The sequence below is a fragment of the Mandrillus leucophaeus genome, unplaced genomic scaffold (assembly GCF_000951045.1).
Source record: "Mandrillus leucophaeus isolate KB7577 unplaced genomic scaffold, Mleu.le_1.0 Scaffold148, whole genome shotgun sequence".
In the NCBI taxonomy this organism is placed as follows: domain Eukaryota; kingdom Metazoa; phylum Chordata; class Mammalia; order Primates; family Cercopithecidae; genus Mandrillus; species Mandrillus leucophaeus.
In genome coordinates this window covers 900,453-920,438 of record NW_012101454.1, presented here as the reverse complement: position 1 = coordinate 920,438, position 19,986 = coordinate 900,453, and the positions used below count along the sequence as shown (strand labels likewise).

Below are 19,986 nucleotides of genomic sequence, written 5' to 3'. Positions count from 1 at the left end.
TGTTTTTTATTCTGCTTTTCACTAATTGTATTATTTTCACAATAGTCCAACATTGTGCAAATAAGAACATTAAATTGTAATGGTGCATGTAACTGTTGCTTATGTGCATTGTTTTTGTTAAAGTTCCCACTGGTGTTCCTATTTCATCTGAGATATAGTACTGTTCCCATGAGTGGAAACCCAAACTTATCTTCTCTGGCTATTTGAGCAAAGGAGCAGAAAATACCAAGAGAAGTGAGGAACTTTCCCTTCTCCAATAACTGTTCTGTCAAACCAACACTTCTTATATTGAACGTTTAACTTTCCACTCAATTTTGATATTGTGATTAATGCAGTTGAGTCTTGCTCACACATAACTTTTTGCTTTTGTTGCATTGTTTCCTCTAAATAAATATCTAAAAGCTTATGAGAGTCAGAATATAAATATCAATGTAATTCATATCTTATTACATCAGGCTTCCCTAAAAAGGGTTAAACTGCAGCCCTCAACTTGGCTGAGTGCAGAGAATGAGGACTGGCTGAGTTGCCATCTTTTTAGCCCTTGGGCAACCATGTAGTAGAGTTTGGTATGACTGTTGCCTCTTCTGAGTAGCCTCTACTGTTGACTCTATAATATATTTCTATAGAATATCATTTTTCACATGTGTCATGATTGTGGAAAAAGTGAGAGTGCTGTATTATTATATAATGCCACCTGTAGTGATGACAGTTTTTTTTTTTCATTTGAAGATGTGTTTTTTAAAATGATTGTATTTAAGGAAATCCAACATTTTCTTCAAATTAGATGAAGAGTAAATGTAATAATAGTTTTTATTTTGGGGGGACATCATTATATGCTAGGCATTCTTCTAAAGTTCTTAAATATATTATGTCATTTAATACTCAACGGTTTGTCACTGATATGGATACTATTCTATTCCAGATGAGGCACAGAGACATTGAGTAACTTGCCCAATGGACAAAAATTAGGATTTGAACCCAGACCCTGTGTCTGTAAAGATTGATGTTAAACACTACCTTTCTGCACTACAGTTTTATTTCACTCTAAAGTCTCTTATATCTAATTTTTTAGGTTCTTCTGGCATTCTTCATTTAAAGTCTTGCTGTAACATTTCTTTTTTATTTCACTCTAAAGTCTCTTATATCTAATTTTTTAGCTGCTTCTGGCATTCTTCATTTAAAGCCTTGTTGTGACATTTCTTTTAGGATTATCTTTTCCCAGCTCCTTTCAGAGGTTGGGGTAGACAGTCCTCCTCAGTAAAGCCATTTTTTTTCTCATAGGTTCCAAAATTTAAAGCTTTCTTCTTTCAACAAATTGTTTTTGTTCTTGTTTTGGTGCCTGTAGTACATGAGATTAATTTCCACTGCACAGCAATAGCATAGTAATGGTGATGGGAACTTTGGTTTTCTATATGAAAAAAAATATATAAATAAAAATGTATATATCATTTTGTGTAAGTACATTCTATGATTGCACAACAACAAAATCACCTAACAATGCATTTCTCAAAAAGTATCCCCATTATTAAGCAATGCATGACTGTATTTGGGGATAGTATTGATGTGTTCATGACATAGACTTTGCAGTCAGCCACGAAATGGGTTCAAAATTCAACTCTGCCACTTAGTAAACATAAGACCTGGGGTAAGTTAACATAATTTTCTTAAACTTGGTAGTCTCATTGTAAAATAGAGTGAATGCTACCTACTTCACATAGTCATTGTAAGGATTACATTAGTTAATATGTGTACAACCGTTAGTGTAGTATTCAGCACTTTGTATTTAAGACATTGTAGCTAAAGAAGAGAAGTAATAGTGAACTTACACTTTTTAGAGAGAAAAATATAAAAACAATGTTTCGGTGTAAGAAACAATTTTAAAAGAAATAGGGAGAATTACATAGAAGAAGGGAAGAGAAAAATGTAGAGGGTCAGGGAGCAACATAGCAACTTGGATGGGGATGGTAAGAGAAGGGAAGGGATGCAGGACACGTGAGCTATATAACTAACTTCTGAAAACAAAGTCTTCCATCCCCCTTACAGTGAAATATGAAAGAGACAGATGAAGTAGTGGACAGAGAAAGACTTGACAGTTTGGTTTTAAGGTGAGTATGATAATCAGATTAAATTTCATTTGGCATATCCTGCTGTTTACTTGGACAGTGATGTCTGAATAAGTTATTATTTATTATTTCCATTCCTTGATATTCTGATTAGCTCATCAGCAATCAGTCACTATTCACAGCTCTTCAATTACTTTTATTAAATAGCAATCCTCTCCTCCCCCAGTCAGCAAATTATTCAAGTTTGGGTAACAGTAATATCTCTTCAGAGATTGCTTGCCCCAGGCCAGATGAAATGTAGTTATGCTGCTAGAAGACTCAAAATGAATCATGGAATCTTAAGACAAACTTTAACTGTCGTATGGTTTCTAGGGAAGGTGAAGGCATGCCAGCCACCTTTGGATTAATTTAGGCTTTGATGATTTTAAAGGGGGAACATTGAAAATATGATTAAATTATGTACAGTGATATCCTGGCTAATTGTGTGAATGCTTTCTTAGCTTGGGCTTTGTAAATGCAAGATACATATGATTCTTTGTTTCTGTGTTTATGAACCAGAGTAAAACTCACACCCAGATGTAATTGTAATGTAGATTACCATGAACCTGGTGAGCACAGTGGTGTTCTCTTCCTTTTAGGATTCCTGGGGATAGTCCAGTGTCTTTGGAGGAAGTTCAAGAACCGGTCTGTACAAGTCTGACATATCTTTACACATTAGATTTAATCTTGAAAAGTTGTAGGTAGGATAAATATTTTAAATATTGAGTCATATTTTTCCATCCTAGAGAAATTCATTCTCACATTAAAAAATGCATTGGTCCTTTTCTAATGAAAATTAAACTTTAAAATACTAGCCTTTTTCAATGAGTACTCTGTACTTGTCAATATACAGAATACAATACTTTTCTATATAAGAAGTTAGTCAGGTGGATCCATGATATTGGACACACAATTAAAAATAAATAGTTATTTCCCTATTATTAAAGTTTCTCCCTCAATATGTGGGACTTGGTTTAAGCACATCATTCGTGGCATCGTGTCTTGCCTTTAGTGATATTGCTTGGGGAGTAGAGCCATAAAACATTATCCTTTTATTGAGATTTATTGGACTTTAGTCTTCTGTGGTCAAAGTAGGACTTCATATGGATCAATACAAACTTTCAAAAAATGAATGTGCTCAAAAGCAGTGCTGGCCTTGAAATAGAGCAACGTCTGTGTGTTGTGTTTAAACTATTCTACCCTGCCTCTCTGTTTAAACAGTTGAGACACCAATTCAGTTTGCTTTTTGAATCCTGTAAAAGCCAACTAGGCTGCCCTTCTACAGGACCTGGAAAGTATGAGCAATGATGCATTGATTCACTAGCCAAGGACATGTAGTGGTGTTAATTCTTATGCTGGGTTAGTCGGATTCTAAAAGCAAGGGTGTAAGAAAAAATTCCATAGACCTAAAGTTATCCTAATTAATCCTTTAAATCGCCCATAAGGCATAATATGTGTAGTTTTGTGTATAAAACTCTGAACAATAATTCTTATGCACAACATAGTCTGAGAACCACTGAGCTAGAATAAAGGAAGGAACAAAGGAGAAACTGTCTGGGCACTCAACCTGTTCTTTCTTTATGGTAACTACCCAGTTCATGGAGAAATGGAGAGTTCTATAGAGTGTCTGCTTGCCTGCAGGATTTACTTCATTATGCTTTAAGATTAAGCCCCTATAATCTTCAGACACATTAATAGATTGATTTGGTTTTGTAAGGATTGAATTAGACAGTATATGTGAAAGCACCTTGCTCAGGAGGTGGTGATGGGAAGCAGTTAAATCTAAATGTTGCTTGTCATATCCACACATACATTGTTCTTTGGAACATTGTAGAGAAGAATTTGGCCACCTGTTTCTTGTCCTTCTAGTTGGGATATTCCACTATCCAGCAAGGTCTCGTATGTTTTTGCAGATTGGCTGTATCTGTAAATCAGTTGGAGGTTGGAATGGGTAGGGTTTTCACTTCTAAGGTCAGCCCTACATTTGTTGCATATGTAACTCAGGTGATAGTTTATATTTCTTTGGGTTCTGTAATGGCTCTTCTGTCTTCTAGAGTTCACAGTTTTGTATGTGAATTACCTGATGGAACTGTGTAAGCCACCTACCTAGACTCTCCATGGTGAAGTCATGAATATGTGTTTCAGAATTTTTTTACTATGTATATTTTGGGGGTACCTGTGAATATGTATTTTAGGGGAGCTGCCTATGTGATTCCTATGTAACTAGCATGTTGCTTTTGGAACATAGCCATCAGGAAAACCCTGGGGGTAGAGTATTTTGCCACAAGAGACTATTAATATTTTTGATCCTGTTTTAGCTTAAATTATTGGGAAATGCCTCCTGTATTATTCATCTAGATTTAAAAATACATAACTTCAGTTATTAAATACATTAACCATTTATTAGAGAAATTCATAACACTGGTCATTTAGTAGATAAAATTAATATTCTTAATTTGATGTATTTTTAAAATTGAATACAAATTAAGTAGCTTATTTTGGGGGGTGCTGTGGATTTTGATTTGTACTCCTAGGTAGCACTAACATGATCACCTGAGGTTTTGTTTGTTTTTAATAACCTGGGTTTAATAACTTTTTAAAATTTTAATTATGGATATGTAATAATTGTACATACATAAAGGGCACCTGTGACATTTTGATACAATCATCCAATGTGTAATGATTAAATTAGTAACCTCGGTTTTAGCTGGCTGCAGTGGTCTGAGCAGTTGTTGTAGTCCTAGCTACTTGGGAAGCTGAGGTAGGATGATTGCTTGAGCCCAGGAGTTCTAGTCCAGCCTGGGCAACATAGTGGACCCCATCTCTAAAAACACTACCACTACTACTACTACTAATAATAATCTGGGTTTTGAATTGTATTCTTTTCTCATTTTGAAGGGTGGATTTTTCATAAAGTTCAGATTTTTACTGGAAATTTAGTTTGAAAAGGAAATATGCCTTTTATCTCTGATTTATTAAGGTGGGGAGCTCCTTTAAAGTGAAGTTTGCTATACCCCACTAACTGTTGCTGTCTCCACTTTCCTTTCCCTTTCTCATGCCCAAAGCATTTTCCTTACTTCCATATGCTTTGTCCTACCCATTCTACCTTTTCTTAGATTGTATCTTATCAGTTATGCTCCTGTTCTTTATCCTTAATCTCTTTCTCCCCCCTTACATCTTTTCCTCTATTTAGATACAAAATAGGTCATCCCTACTAAAATAACCAACCTTCTGTCCACCTTGCCACTCTTCAGTCTATCATTTGATCTTTTTGCTTCCCTATTCTGACCAGTGTTCTTGAAAGCTTAACTGTAATTTCTGCATCTATGTCTTGACCTTTTGCAGTTTGGCTTCTACTCTCACCACTTTATCAGAACTCCACTTTCAAGGAGTCACCAGTAACTTCTCACTTTTCAAATCTAGCAGTCTTTTCTAAGCTCTCATCCTCTTTGACCTTTTTGCAGTAAGTGAGGATGTTGATCACACTGTCCTTCTTGACATGTCTCTTCCGTTCCGTTGGCTTATGTGACTCTTCAGACTTCATTTTTTAACCTCTGTGACTGCCTCTTTCTTCTTTCTTTGCTGAATCATCCTCTGCTTTTGATATGTTAATGTATTTACTAATATGTTGTTTTGCTTTTGCTGTCCCTCTTCCTTTTGAGCATTCTTCCTTACCGCATACCAGGTCCAGAAGCTAGGACAGGCTGGGTGTGGTGGCCCACACCTGTAATCCCAGCACTTTGGGAGGCCGAGGTGGGTGGATCACCTGAGGCCTGGAGTTCGAGACCAGCCTCAACTCCATCTCTACCAAAAATACAAAAATTAGCCAGGCATGGTGGTGCGCGCCTGTAGTCCCAGCTACTCCAGAGGTTGAGACCAGAGAATCTCTTGAACCCAGGAGGTGGTGGTTGCAGTGAGCCAAGATCGCACCACTGTACACCAGCCGGGGCAACAGAGTGAGACTCCATCTCAAAAACAACAACAACAACAACAAAAAACAAAAACAAACAAAATGAAACAAACACACAGAAGCTAGGACAAATCCCCTGGGCAATTCTTGGGCTGAACTGAATCCACAAGGAACTTACCTAAAGTAGCCCAATGGAGAATAGGATAGAGAGCCAATATTGTAATCAGAAAAAAATGGTGCCCAAATCTATCATGTCTAAAATGTAAGGATGAAAAATCAGAGAGTAGACAGCAGATTGGCAGTTTGGATGATGAAAAATAGGATCAATGAATGGGTCAAGAACAGGAACATATATTTGCTCCAGATCACTTTCTATGTAAGAGCCTGATGTATGTGTTACCAGGGAATCACACTAGGGCTTTAGCTTCAATAATCATTTCTTTGGAGAAGAACTTTAAATCTGTATGTGAAGCTCCATTACATTATCTTCTTCTCAAATCGTTTCACCTAGATATCCAACTAGTACCCTAAGTTTAACATATCCTAAATCAAATTAATCTTCTTTCTCTTGAAACTGACTTTTCTGAGGTTCCTAATGTATTGCTATTCTATGTCATTCTAGATAAAAACTTCAAAGGCATCTTTGATTTTCCTTTTATCCTTACACCTAGCAGTTTGAAAAAGTATTTTCAGTATTATCTCCATGTTGTCTTGTAATTGGCACCACTTTTTATTTCCTTGTGCTTTACCCTGACTGCTATCTGACACTCTTGTGGTAGCCCCTATTTAGTATTCCTTAACCCCTATCCTAGTCATTGCTGCCAGTGTGAGGAAAATTCAACTGTGAATTTAAAAGTTACTTTAAACTTAACACAACATTCCTAGCCAGAGATAATTGCTGCCCCATCAGTGTTCTTATAGCACTTATGCTTTCTACCATTTGTGTGTATAATTACTATGATTTATTTTATATATATCTGTGTGTGTGTGTATGTATATATACACATATATATGTATGTGTGTATGTACATGAATTGCCAATCCCCATAGATTGTAAGCTTCTTCAGGGGCAGGAACTATGCCTTGGTTGTCTTGTATCCCCACATATTCATTGTTTCAACATACAACAAATATTTGCTAACTAGAATTAAACGGTTAGCTGGGCTGGAAGGAATCTGATCCCAGTTAATTGTAGGTGATCTGTGATAGTCATTTTAACATGACATTAATTTCATTTTTTTGTACATTTTTTTATTCTGAAAAGCTTTTTTATTAAGCTGTGCTGATGGCATAAATGGAACAGTTAACTGGAAGACCAGACAGGCCAACAATTTTATTATCAGCAGAAAAATGGCTGCTGGGATGAAAGATGGTGAGTTTAGGTTGTAAATCTAAATCCCTTTGGGGGATCCAATTAAATGTCTGCTTCCAATAGTCTCTTCGCTTTTTTAGTCATGTGTGGCTTTTTGTTGTTGTTGTTGTTAGTCTGGAAAAATAAAATTTTGTTTTCCTAATCTGCTAAAACTTCTGATCCTCTGTGTTCTTAATCCATTATTTTTCAAGTCCTTTTCCTTGGCTATAGCTTTGCCCTTTTTAAAGAAAAACTAAAAACCATTCCTATGTTTTTAACCTACCTTTTATCCAGTCACTAGCTTGCCACTTATAAAAATTGTCCTACTGTAGTTACTATAACAAGTTATTTATAATATTGAAAAACGTATATTTAACATCTATCATTTAAAACAGTATGTATGTAACCTTGGAGAAATAATCATAAAATATTTTGGCTAATTTTGGATGATTCTTGTTGCAAAACCAAATTGATATGTTTTGCTATTACTTAGTTGGCACTTGTTTTCTATTGGAAAGATGACTTGACCTGTAAATGACTGATTGATCCTTATAAGTTTTTCTTCTGTATCTATAAATGTGACCATCAGCAATATTCCAGGACTTTTGAAATAATGTATTTCATTAGGGAGAAAAGGTATTACTTAACAGTCAAAATATTAGTTGTTTTCAAAATATCAATTACCATTATGAACTTGCACTTAATATTTCTTTATATTTTTTGGCTTTATGATCCTTCACACAAAGTATTAACTACATGTGTTCATGAACATTAGCAGAATAGCAGTTTATCTAATTTTGGAGCAACCAAAATGTCTATAAAAATAAGAGTAATGTTAAAATGTTTTCAAAAGAACAGTAATTTTATGTGATAAGATGATAATGCCAGATGAAACCTGCTGGGTACTTGTAGGATTGATTCCTGGCTTACCTCATTTTGTTCATACATCTCTGAAGTTGGGTGTCACTAACTTTTTTATAGCTGGAACCAAATTATTCTTCAGCTGGAGTCTTTTTGCCCCAGATCTCTTTCACAATGGGACAAAGTTTCCCAGCATATTTTTTCTCAAGCGACTTTGAAACAAACCCACAATACCTGTGTATTTTTAAGGAATTTTCATTGCTAAGATTTGTAAGAAAACATATATAGAGTTTCATACAAATAACTTCTCATGAAAAGATCACAAAAATTTGTTTTAAAAAGCACTAGACGCACTTGTTCCTGGACACAGGCCCATGATCTCATAGTTCTTTTCCCCACATTCTCTTTAGATGTTGCCATCAGATTCTCCCATGTTCCTTCAAGGGAATCACCCCTGATTACACCCTTATCTGGCTGGTTTCTTGAGCAAGCTGAGAGCCATCGGCTTCTTTGACACAGTAACTCTTCCTTTTTTCTAATCTATTTTCTGGATATGGGTCCCCGGTGTCCTTCACTGTTGCAATCTGCACTGAGCTTCTGCTCTGTCATCTCCAAAGGACTTGGGACATGCCCTGGTTCCTTGTGCCTCACCTAGAATCTCCGAAGATTCTTCCTCTGGACTTCACATCATTTTTCACTAGATTGAAGTCATCCCTTTTCTTCAGTCTTTTCTCTTTAGCTTTGATCTCTGGAACCTCGATCCTCTCTGAGCATGCCTCTCTCTCACTGTTTGATTTGCCCCCCAAAAAAACAAACAACAAAAAAACTCAACAGCTGCTACACTCAGCAGAGTCATCTATTATGGCGCTGTTCTCAGGGAAATGCATTTCAAGACCTTGACATATAGTGTCATCTAGAATCTCTAAGAGACGCCAGTCTCTTCCTGTTTCAAACTTCAGACTGTCATTGAACCTCACACTGATTTTCTCCTTGGAACCCTAGAGATAACTAGAGTTTTCAGAATAGAAATGATCACTCCATGTTGAATCTACTGAGGTAACGAGTTTAGGTTATAACATTCTCTTATTGCTTTAGTTTAGCTTGATCTCATCCTTTAGATTATTTTCCTTTCTTCTCATCCTATTTATATCCTATCTTTGTAGTTCTGAATTATCAAGATACCTTATACAGAGAGTAAGTTTTGTCAACTGTATGAGGAGAATTTTTTCATCACTTTTAAAATTATAATAACAAATACTAGTAGCTTGTATGGCAAGGCCATTTTAAATGCTGTCTCAGATATATAATGTTCTTTGAGATGTTCTTGACCATGAATCTCAGTCATCTTTTTTTGAAAATTTCAAGAGAGCACAAAAGATGATAGGTTCGTTTATATATAAAATAACTTTAACAAATGTATGTTTTGTGTAGTGCTTTTTTTTTTTTTTTTTTTTTTTTTGAGACGGAGTTTAGCTCTTATTGCCCAGGATGGGGTACAATGGTGTGATCTCAGCTCACTGCAACCTCCTCCTCCCGGGTTCAAGGGATTCTCCTGCCTCCTGAGTAGCCGGGATTATAGGCACCCACCACCATGCCCCGCTAATTGTTTTTTGTATTTTTAGTAGTGACAGGGTTTCACCATGTTGGCCAGGCTGGTCTTGAACTCCTGACCTCAGGTGATCCACCCGCCTCAGCCTCCCAATGTGTTGGGATTACAGGCGTGAGCCACTGGGTCCAGCAAAGAATATTCCAATTCTTAGCTAAAGTGGTAGGATGGTACTTCTTCTGTAAATAGGATTCCAAGGAATTTGAACGCCTTGGAACAACACTTTTGACATCATTCTACCTCAGCACCCAGTAAGTGGTTACAAAAGTAATGAAGAGTACTCCAGATATGGACTATGGAATCTCTTCTTTTTTTCCCTGGAATGGGAGTAGGGGACCTACTTGAGCAAGCTGAGGGCCATCAGCTTCTTCAACACACCCTTCCTTTTTTCTGTTTTCTCGTTATGGGTTCCATAGGCTTGAAGCAGCCACTTAGTCCCTGTAGGTTCAATTTTGTTATCTATAAAATAGATAATAGAGAGACTGAACTCTCCAGGAGAGCAAATGCATGCAAACTCTGATTGTTAGTAACTGTCAGGAATCCCGGGTTGAGTAGGAGGCAGAGGCCATATGCAGGTAGGAAATAATGTTACGATCTGTCTCTTAATAAAGAAATATATTTGGCATGCCCAGACACGATAACATATAAAGCTCTTTTCAATGTAGCATACTATGACACTAAGCTTATTGATCACCAATTAACAATGGTATGGAACCTCTTTCCAACTGACATTTAAAAAACACACACACATGAAATCACATAATAATCAAGATGTTTAGTTCCAGTTTGGAAAGATTAAAAGTCAGTGGTTTTAGTTGGGAAAAAAATATCATGAAGAAACTCTTCTGCTTTTTTGTAGAAGAAGATTCAAGTAATAGATTCCTCTCCTACTTCATGTAAAGAAAAGTGGTCATATCTCTTAGAGAAATGAAGTTTACAAAGACACTGTAATGCCTTCCCAGTGATGGATTCCACAGCCAAGGCATGGACTATCTGTGACTGAAAAAAAACAATAACTGGCCAATGTCAGATGAATGGCCTGCAGTACTTTGATGTTGAGTGAATTCAAAGGTGAAGGGCAGACTGCTGAGAAAAGCTTTTGATTCAAAGCCAACATTCATAAAGTTGTATTGATAAAACACAAGGTAAATCTTAGTGAGAAAAATAAAAACAAAAACAGGTTGTGTAACTGGCTGGATATTGATATCTCTTAAAATATTTCTCTGCAGCAATTATCTGGTTTAATAATTAAATTTCAATTTGACTGTAGTAACATGTTAAAAAATAAATTAGAAAGGAATCCATAAATGTATCAGGCTATGCAAACCTTGAAATGAGTTCTTTTGATGCAGAGACAGCAAGTGAGATTTGCCTCTTGTAATCAATTTCTGTGTATACAGGGACTCTGAATCTCATAAAGAGTTTTTAGATGTTAAAACTATAAAATATGAGACAAGAAGTATTATTTTTTGTCAGTACTTAACATTTTTAATTATCAGGGATGACCATACCTAGTTGCTTAGGCAACAATTTATTTAAAAGGTACAGCAGATCGGTGGCTATTTAGTACTCTCTTTATATCCTCAACATACCTTAAAACCTTCTTAATTATTCTTATCCAAAATTTTTTTTTAGATAATACTTACTGTTAAGGCAATATTTAAACTAAGTTCAAATTGCTTAAACAGCTAATTTCCCAGCTGTGAAATATATACTATCATATTTAAGTAATTTGAACTCAGTTAAAACACCTTTGTGATGCTTGCCCCCACCGAATAGCTTCCATCTTCAAACTCTTCATGTGAGAAACAAATTGATAAAATTGAAATGCTTTTAGAAATAGACTTTAATTGCTTATTAATAAGTTACTTATTAATTATATTGTGTTATAGTACCTTAGGCTGATTTTGCTATAACTAAGGGCAATAGATCATTTAATTCATAGATCTCTTTGTTTAAATTATGCAGTGTATTTCCCACACATCAAATATGTAAGTAATTATTTTATAAAACGCATTCAATCCATTTTTTATTTGACAGTTCATGGTTATGTAATATATGGGTTGAATTAAGACTTTCAATTGTACACCTATTTATTTGTGAATGTATTTTATAACAGAGTTTCTGCTGCCATCACCTTAAGTAATGGCTCTCTCTCAAGTATAGTAAGATCATCTATTCAGAAGTGTACTGCGTCAACTAAGAACCAGGAAATACGCCACAAAAGAGTCTTTCAGCAGCCAAAATAGATGCTGCGAATGCAGGCTCCTGTCTTTTACATCTAGCAGAGCCCTATGTGCGTTAAACAGTACGCATTTGCTTTTACTTTAATGCGCAACCCTGCCTCATTTGGTAGTCTGGTTTCTAAACCTGTAGCTGATTAATAACAGCAAATTAGAGGGGATAGAGAAGCTGCTACAGGAAACATACTGATAGCAATGAGAAATGACAGCTGACAACTTGTCTACAAAAGATAAAACAAATCTGTAAAACACACAGCCTTAAAAAGCATTAGCAGACTGGGACCCACAGTATGATCAGTAAATGACAAGGCAACCAGACAGTCCGCACGGGTATCACCGTATAATAGAGCAGAGTGCAACAATTGATGTACAAAATGATGATCTTGTACCGTCATGAAGAAGAATCAACTGCAGAGTACTTCAGAAAAATCAGCTCCATGGAACAATTCATTTCATGGGGTTCTGGGAAACCGAGATTTTGCTAGATCCTTGTAAACCTTAAAAATTAGAAAATGATGTTATAAATGGACATTTTACAGTGATTAATTTATTAATAAAGCATCTGTAAGAGAGACCTAAACATACTGGCTACCTAATAAAAGTCACCTGGACATAAATATCGACAATACTTTATGACTTTCTTCTCAAAGATTTCACAAGAGAGATGACTTTAAGATTTAAAACTAGCTCAGACTTGCAGGGTCTTATACTCAGTGGTTATTTTATCTTTATAGCCATGTAATTGTTCTTGGTGATGCAGAAAAAGGGCTGGCAAGTGTTCTCTGGACATTTTTGTAGCGAAGGGGCTGTGTGTGTGCCTGTGCTTATGCATATGCCATTAAGAATAATCGTTGTGAGAATTGTGAAGTTATGTGCTGTGGATTCATTAGCAACATACCATCATAATACTTTCAAAATTTAATGTTTACTAAATACATTCAAACTTGCTTTGAAGGTAATTGTAATAAGCACACATGCACACCCTAATATTTTCATTATGGAGAGAGAAAGTTTCCACTGGACTATTAGTAAAGGAAAACAAGACATTGTTTAGCTTGCATGAGGTCCCAGTTTTTTTTGCTACTGCTATCATGGTCTGTTATTTGATTCTGGGCTCTGTGCTGTCACATAATATACAGTTGTTGAAATGGCTGCAGATTCTATACCTGTGAATGAAACATACAGGTAACAGTTTTGTGAACAAGGTTTTGGTAACACGGTGATGACAGACATTGGGGCTATGTTTAGGGAGAGCGAGATAATGATCCCAGCTACTTGCTTACATACCCTTTTGGCTGTCTCTACTCAGATATGTAATTATTACTTTTAAAATTCTGTTCCTTATGACTACCTGTCTTCAGAAGTTTTTAATCTTTGTAAATCTAGCTATCCTTGCTATTTGGAGATGGTGTTTTTGACCTCTTGTGGGTTGGACTTTTGGTTTCATTGTTTTTCCCATTACTGGTGATAGAATTGCATGGATTTAACCACCCATAGGTTTCCAGTTTCATTTATATCTAGTGGCATATGTTTGCAGAGGTAATGGATTTGCAGCCGTAGAAGATTGCAAAACCATGCGATACACAGAGAGGCCAGACCCTGTTACCTTGGCTTAATTAGCATGGCACTGTACACATGTATATTTCAGAGTTTAGATCTTAGTGTTGTGGATTCTTAGAGTGTTTAAATTTGATTTTCAAGACTTGCTCTTAAGGAAAACAACATGCTTTAAGCTTATGGTTTGTGAGTACTGCCTAGGCATATGTGAGTGCAACATGTGTTAACTGTTAGTAATAGCCTCTGTGGGTGTTGGAGCAGACCCCATCAGCTTTATTTATATGGCTCATGTTTAGAACAAGAACCTATAGCTTTGAATTCTCTGTGTCATTTGTTGTTTTTGAAAGGAAGCATAGGTGTAAATACTGCCCAAATTGCCTCTGTTGAAGAGCTATTTGTTTTGCAAGTAACAAATGCGAAAGGGAAAGGCAAAGGGCACTGCTCTAAAATGTTGTGTGGGTGCCTGTAATTTAAACTGATGCTACAGAAAGGAAGTATTATTTTTACAAACAAAACATAGTGGCTTAGTCATTTTCCATTTCTAGATGATGAATGTGTCATACATCTGTATCATGTTTTTCTCAAAGTGAATGGCATACTATACTTAAAGTGAAGCAGCCTTTACTGTGGAGTTGCCAAGGTAACTGACCAGCAAGTATGCAGTTCAGCAGATTGCTGAAAGGCAATTGAGTACACATGAATAAAGAAATGTGCTTGTCATCTTCAAACCCAGGAGGGCCATGGTAGATTGTGTCTTGGCTCTGTAGATCGCAGAAATGTTTTTTATAAAAGCAGAAACTGAGATGTTCTATGCAAGTTCTTGAAGTGAGATGATATGGAGTGGCAGGTACCCTTTCTTTAATGGTTCCACTTCACTACCTGTGGAGGGCAATGTAGAAAATGGAATCATTTCAGTATTATTTAATATGAACAACCTTTCATTTTGCTTTGTAAGCTAGCTTTTACCACCTTATAGCAGCAAATACTAAGGGAGACTATTAGTTTATAATGTCAATGAAGGATGATAATCTACAGAATGCTACCTCTGTAAGTATTATATATATTTAGTTCACTAATAGGAAACTTGCGTTTGCCTCTGCCATACTTTGTATTAGAACGTACGTATCCATTCCATAGGCATTGATACAATTATTCAAATATACCAGACTCTCTTCTAGCTGCCGAGAAAATAGCAAGGTAAATAAAACTTAGTGCTGTACTTCAAGGTATTTTTAATCTCTAGAAAGAATAAATTAGATAATTAGATAAACTCCAGAGATTCCTTTAGATTATTTGAAATGTTCTCTGCTTGGGATGTAAGGTTGTGATCCTGAATTTAAATACTTTGATATATAGAGTGAAATGACTTCTTAGCAGGAGTTCAAAACTCCCTATTTTGACTCTTCTTTTCTTCCTAGTTTTGCCTCCCCCTACCTTACATTTACCCCAGGATCCAGCATTACTGGCTTAATTCCCTTCCCTGAAAGGCCCCCACAGTATCCAGTATTGTATGTTGCACATATGTTCACTGCTGAATTGCCGAAATTCCACATCTCTGAGTTTCAGAATCCTACTACTGTAGTACTTGAGGAGCCATATTGAATTCCACTTCTTCCATAAATCTTTTCCAAATCTGTCTAACTTTAATTGCTCCTCCCATATTTCCAGGTGTTGCCAAAGCAGTTTTACCTCTGGGATAATACCTAGTTAGGTGGATGTTGGTCTCCCAAACCAGATGGTGAACTCCTGGAAAGCAGTGGCAGGGTCTCTTTCATCTTCATATTCCCCATAGCACCTCACATTCAGGGTACATTGTGGTATCAAACTGGTAAAAAAAAAAAAAGTATAGAATTCTCATCTTTACTATTTTTCTGTGCTTCATTCATTCTTGTTTTGGGGAATGGGATTATTCCTGCTGGTAAGTACATTGTTCTTGAGTAGAAGTTGGGTACTGTAAATGCCACGGGGGAAGATCACTTATGAATACTAGTACAAAACAAATCAGGAAAGAATAGATCTCTCTACATACCTAGTTTAAACATAACTTGTAGCTTCCTTCCCTCTGTTACACAGCCTTTGAAGTTATGTTTTTAGTAGTAAAGCTGTAGACATATGAAGCTACGAGCCAAATATTTTAGCTCAGTTCCCCCTTTCTGGCAGCTATCCACTGAACTGCAGGGACAAGTTTTCACAGATAAAGAAACATTTTGTGGGAGTTTTTATTTTTGTGCTGAAAAATGTAGTTCAGTGATCTTGCTATCTAAGGCTTTTAGTAAGTTGTGAGCTTGGACTGAGCAGCCTTGGGGTTCTTAAGGTTAATTACCATATTTACAAATCCATCAATGACTTAAAAGAAAGAACTGGCCTGATAGGGTTAATCTGTCTAAAAATTGCAGCCACTAGCCAATCAGGAAAATAGAAACCCAAAAGAGATTGCAGATGTGATGAGAGTAACGGCAATAATGTGTTAGTGGAGAAGATGCTATCAGAGCAAAAACAATAGGTGGAAACTAATCAAAATAATTGGCCATTTTAATGTACTCACTTCGTATGTCTTAAGTAACTGGTAAATCATGAAATTTACATATTTCACTTCAATAAATTATTTGGCCTGAATTTTATTATGTAATTGTTATTGCTTATTTAGGATGCAGCGTATAATAGATTATATTGTTTGAATTACTAAATATCAAGATCAGGGAAAATTGAATAAATCATGTCTATGAGGGATGTGAGGAATGAATTCCCAGAAAAAGTATCCAATGCATTTTTATAAGTATACATAAAAACCACATTATACCTATTGATAGTGTTATATAGTCTGACATGCTTTGCCTAGAAAGCAATTAGTATAGTATGGATTCTTACCACTTAAAAATTACTCTGTGTACTTTGCTTTAAAAAAAAGGAAAGAAGAAAAACATCTGAAGCAATTTTGTAGCTGGTCAGTTCTTATGATGTATTTTGTTGGTAATAACCTCAAATAAAAAAGAAATTACCAAAAAGATATTTTGGATAGCTTCATTATTTAATAATGGTCTAAAATATCAAATGTGCATAATTTTGTCTATGTAGTGTTTGAAAAGCCTGTAAACACAAATCAAAAAAATTTTTTTCCTGTTTTGTCCTGAAATCACTTCCATTTAAAACAAATTGTTATTAACAGTTTCCTTGCATGTTGCTTCAATTTTTCCAGAAATGTCTACGTAGTGAGACCCCTCTTTATAAAGAGTGTAAGCTGAATTATCAAGGGCATATCTCATTATTTGTCTTTCTGTTACTTATCTTTCCTCTTTGTTTTCAGTGTACACTATTTTCTCCAAGGTACACTCCGATCGGAATGTATACCCATCAGCAGGTGTCCTCTTTGTTCATGTTTTGGAAAGAGAATATTTTAAGGGGGAATTTCCACCTTACCCAAAACCTGGTATGTTCTTTGTGAGGAGAAAAAAAGTAGTTAACGCACTAAATTTTTTGTTTAATTTGCATAATCTAGACATATATGATAAAATATCATTAACATTAATTCAAATGGTCTAAATGTGATAAATTGTTGTAGGACATTTCTCATTTTCAGATTAGAAATTTAATTACAGACAAAAATAATTTATTTTTGAATGTTAAAGAAACCATATTTCTGGATTCTCAGTCTTGAGTTTTATGTCTCTGACAAGTGATCTACCTATATTCACATGGAAATGATTATAGCTGTAAACTTACGATTTTCTGTATTAAGACCTAGATTCTCACATAGTACTTTCATTTTTGGAAAACTATACATATGTTGTAGAGGGGAATGAAAAATGGCATTAGGTAAGAGCTTTTAAAAAGCTTTTACAATAGGATATAATTTCATATAACTCCTTAATAATATTATGGAGATTAATTTTTCCTTTTAAGTGATACCAATTATGAAGTCTTATTTAATTCACTACTGGCTTAAATATGTTATTTTGAATGATCATAAATGCCATCAAATTAACGAAGGTATACAAAGAATAGCAAGAGAAAACATATCGTTATAACTCTTCCTTAAGCAGAAAATAAAAGCAAATTTTATGAAAATTATATTGTATAAGAATGTTTTTAGCATTAGAATTGATATAACTATTCTTTTTGAAGATTATATGATGAATACTGTACCTGAAAACTCTCCCACGATATAGTTAACCGTGTTCCTAATAGTATTCAAGGAGAAATAGTCTTTTCATCAATTTTTTTTTTAATGTTTTCTTATGAGGCATTCCATGTTTGCAAAACTATATGGCTCAAACTTTTGAGCAGCAGCCATAACATTTGAGAAGAAAAACATGTAGTTAAGAGTGTAGTTTGTGGAGTCAGCCAGGATTAAATGCTATTATAGTTTCATCACTTAATATGACCATGGAGAAGTAACTTAATGTGGAAAATTACATATTCCATCAATAAAATCAGGGCTAATACTAGTAGTAGGTTCATAGGTATGTGTGAAAATAGATGAAATACGGCTTGTAAAGCATTTAACAGGGCCAGGGAATGTGCTAATAAATGATGCTGTTATTATTGCTTGTGATTAATACATGCTGTCATTAGTACAGTTGTTATGGATTTGTAATGTCTTTTTCATCCTATCCTCCAGTGTTTTAAAATTACATTTTTTTAATGAGACTTTTACAATTTTAGAATATCTTTCATACTCATATGATAGTGTCCAGCATTTCATGAATGGAATATTTTGGAAAAGAATGAGTACATCAGCATGATTAGGGAATTTTCCTGAAAGATAGTTGTCTCACTGGCAGAACTATCTCACTGTTTGGTGACCAAAAATATATTTCCAAGAAAATTGTATGAATCTGCTTTCTTTGTTGCATCAGATTTTGAGACAAATTAAACAACCAAAAGGACTTTTTTTTTTTTTTTTAACGTGGAGCCCTAATTTAAATACCCAGATGGGTTTTGTATGTGTGTATTTAGTTGGCTACAAAATAAGAAAAAAATTTTAGACAGAATGTTTTGATTGAAACTACCAAAGCAACATGTGTGAAAATAACTGTCTTATGTCTTAATTCTCTGTTTCTTATCTAGGTGAGATTAGTAATGATCCCATAACATTTAATACAAATTTAATGGGTTACCCAGACCGACCTGGATGGCTTCGATATATCCAAAGGACACCATATAGTGATGGAGTCCTATATGGGTCCCCAACAGCTGAAAATGTGGGGAAGCCAACAATCATTGAGGTAATTTACCCCTAGAAAGAGCAAAACTATACATATATATGTGTGTGTGTGCGTGTGTGTGTATATATATATATATAGTAATGTGAGTTTTAAGTGTTGAAACTGTAGTTACCTGATGTGGTTTTTAATATTTTGTGCATGGAAACACAGTAGATAACATTTGGAAATGTGCCATTCTTTTCTGTTTATAAAGTTTTGTCTCAGCTTTTATATTAAAATGACAGTCTAAATTTGTGAAAAAAGTCATGACATTTAAAAGAAATAGGTTATTATAATATGAATTCTATTTGAGAAAATAATTGTAGACTTGATAGACTTATTTGCTCTGTATTTTGAATTCTGGTTTTATGTTCATTGAAATATAGCCATTCAACAGATATCTTATATACCCCTACTATGTGCCAAGCATTGTGATAGGTGCTTAGGGATAGAATGATAAATAACAGATGAGTCTTGCCATATCTTACAATTCAGGGGTTGGAGGACTGGGATGCAAACAAATACTTAGCCCACACTGTAATAACTGCTATAGTAAGAAGGTGCTGTTTGATGCAAAGTAAAGAATTTACTTCACGAAGTAGAAGGAAGGCGGTCTTGGGCAGAAGAAACAACGTATCAAAATCTTGGAGGTATAAGGAAAGTCACATGGTCTCAGAGAATGATAAGTGTGGCTGGAAGAGGATGTACCCCAGTAGGCAAATGATGGGAATGGGAGGTGTTGATGCTGGTAGGGGCAGATCTTTGAGGGCTCTGTAAGCCATCCTGATGTGTTTAGCCTTTATTCTAGAAGTGATGGCAGTGTTACCATTCATCAGGTCCTCACCAGCACCTAGCATCTTAGCTGGGAGATATTAGAAATTAACAACAACAAAACAGTTGTTACATTGAATCTTTAGTGGGAATTAATACAATACTTTAAAAAAATGAATGGATGTATAAACTAAAAGTATACATCCTTTCAGAGGATTACTTACTATGAATCTTTCTCCAAAGTTTTAGTCAGCTGTGTACTGTGGATGTGAGCTTCCACAGTGGCCAATTCATTTGGAATTGAAGTTTGTATTAACCGTTCAGTGATTTCTATCTATAAATCGTATTCCTTAAGGCAGTGTAGCTATAAGATAGACAGGT

At 35.3% G+C, this 19,986-nt stretch overlaps 1 protein-coding gene across 6 annotated transcripts in view; it reads left to right on the top strand.

Moving 5' to 3' along the window:
• SGCE (sarcoglycan, epsilon) overlaps positions 1-19,986 on the top strand; it is a 72,841-nt gene that overhangs the window by 9,643 nt on the left and 43,212 nt on the right. For 3 of the 6 annotated variants that reach the window (XM_011974677.1, XM_011974678.1, XM_011974676.1), the window contains exons 2-3: positions 16,935-17,057; positions 18,698-18,855. In XM_011974677.1, the coding sequence (XP_011830067.1) occupies positions 16,935-17,057; positions 18,698-18,855 (281 nt within the window). Of the gene's footprint in view, positions 1-7,276; positions 7,385-16,934; positions 17,058-18,697; positions 18,856-19,986 lie in introns of all 6 variants that reach the window. The other 3 variants (XM_011974674.1, XM_011974675.1, XM_011974679.1) reach the window with 2 other exon arrangements.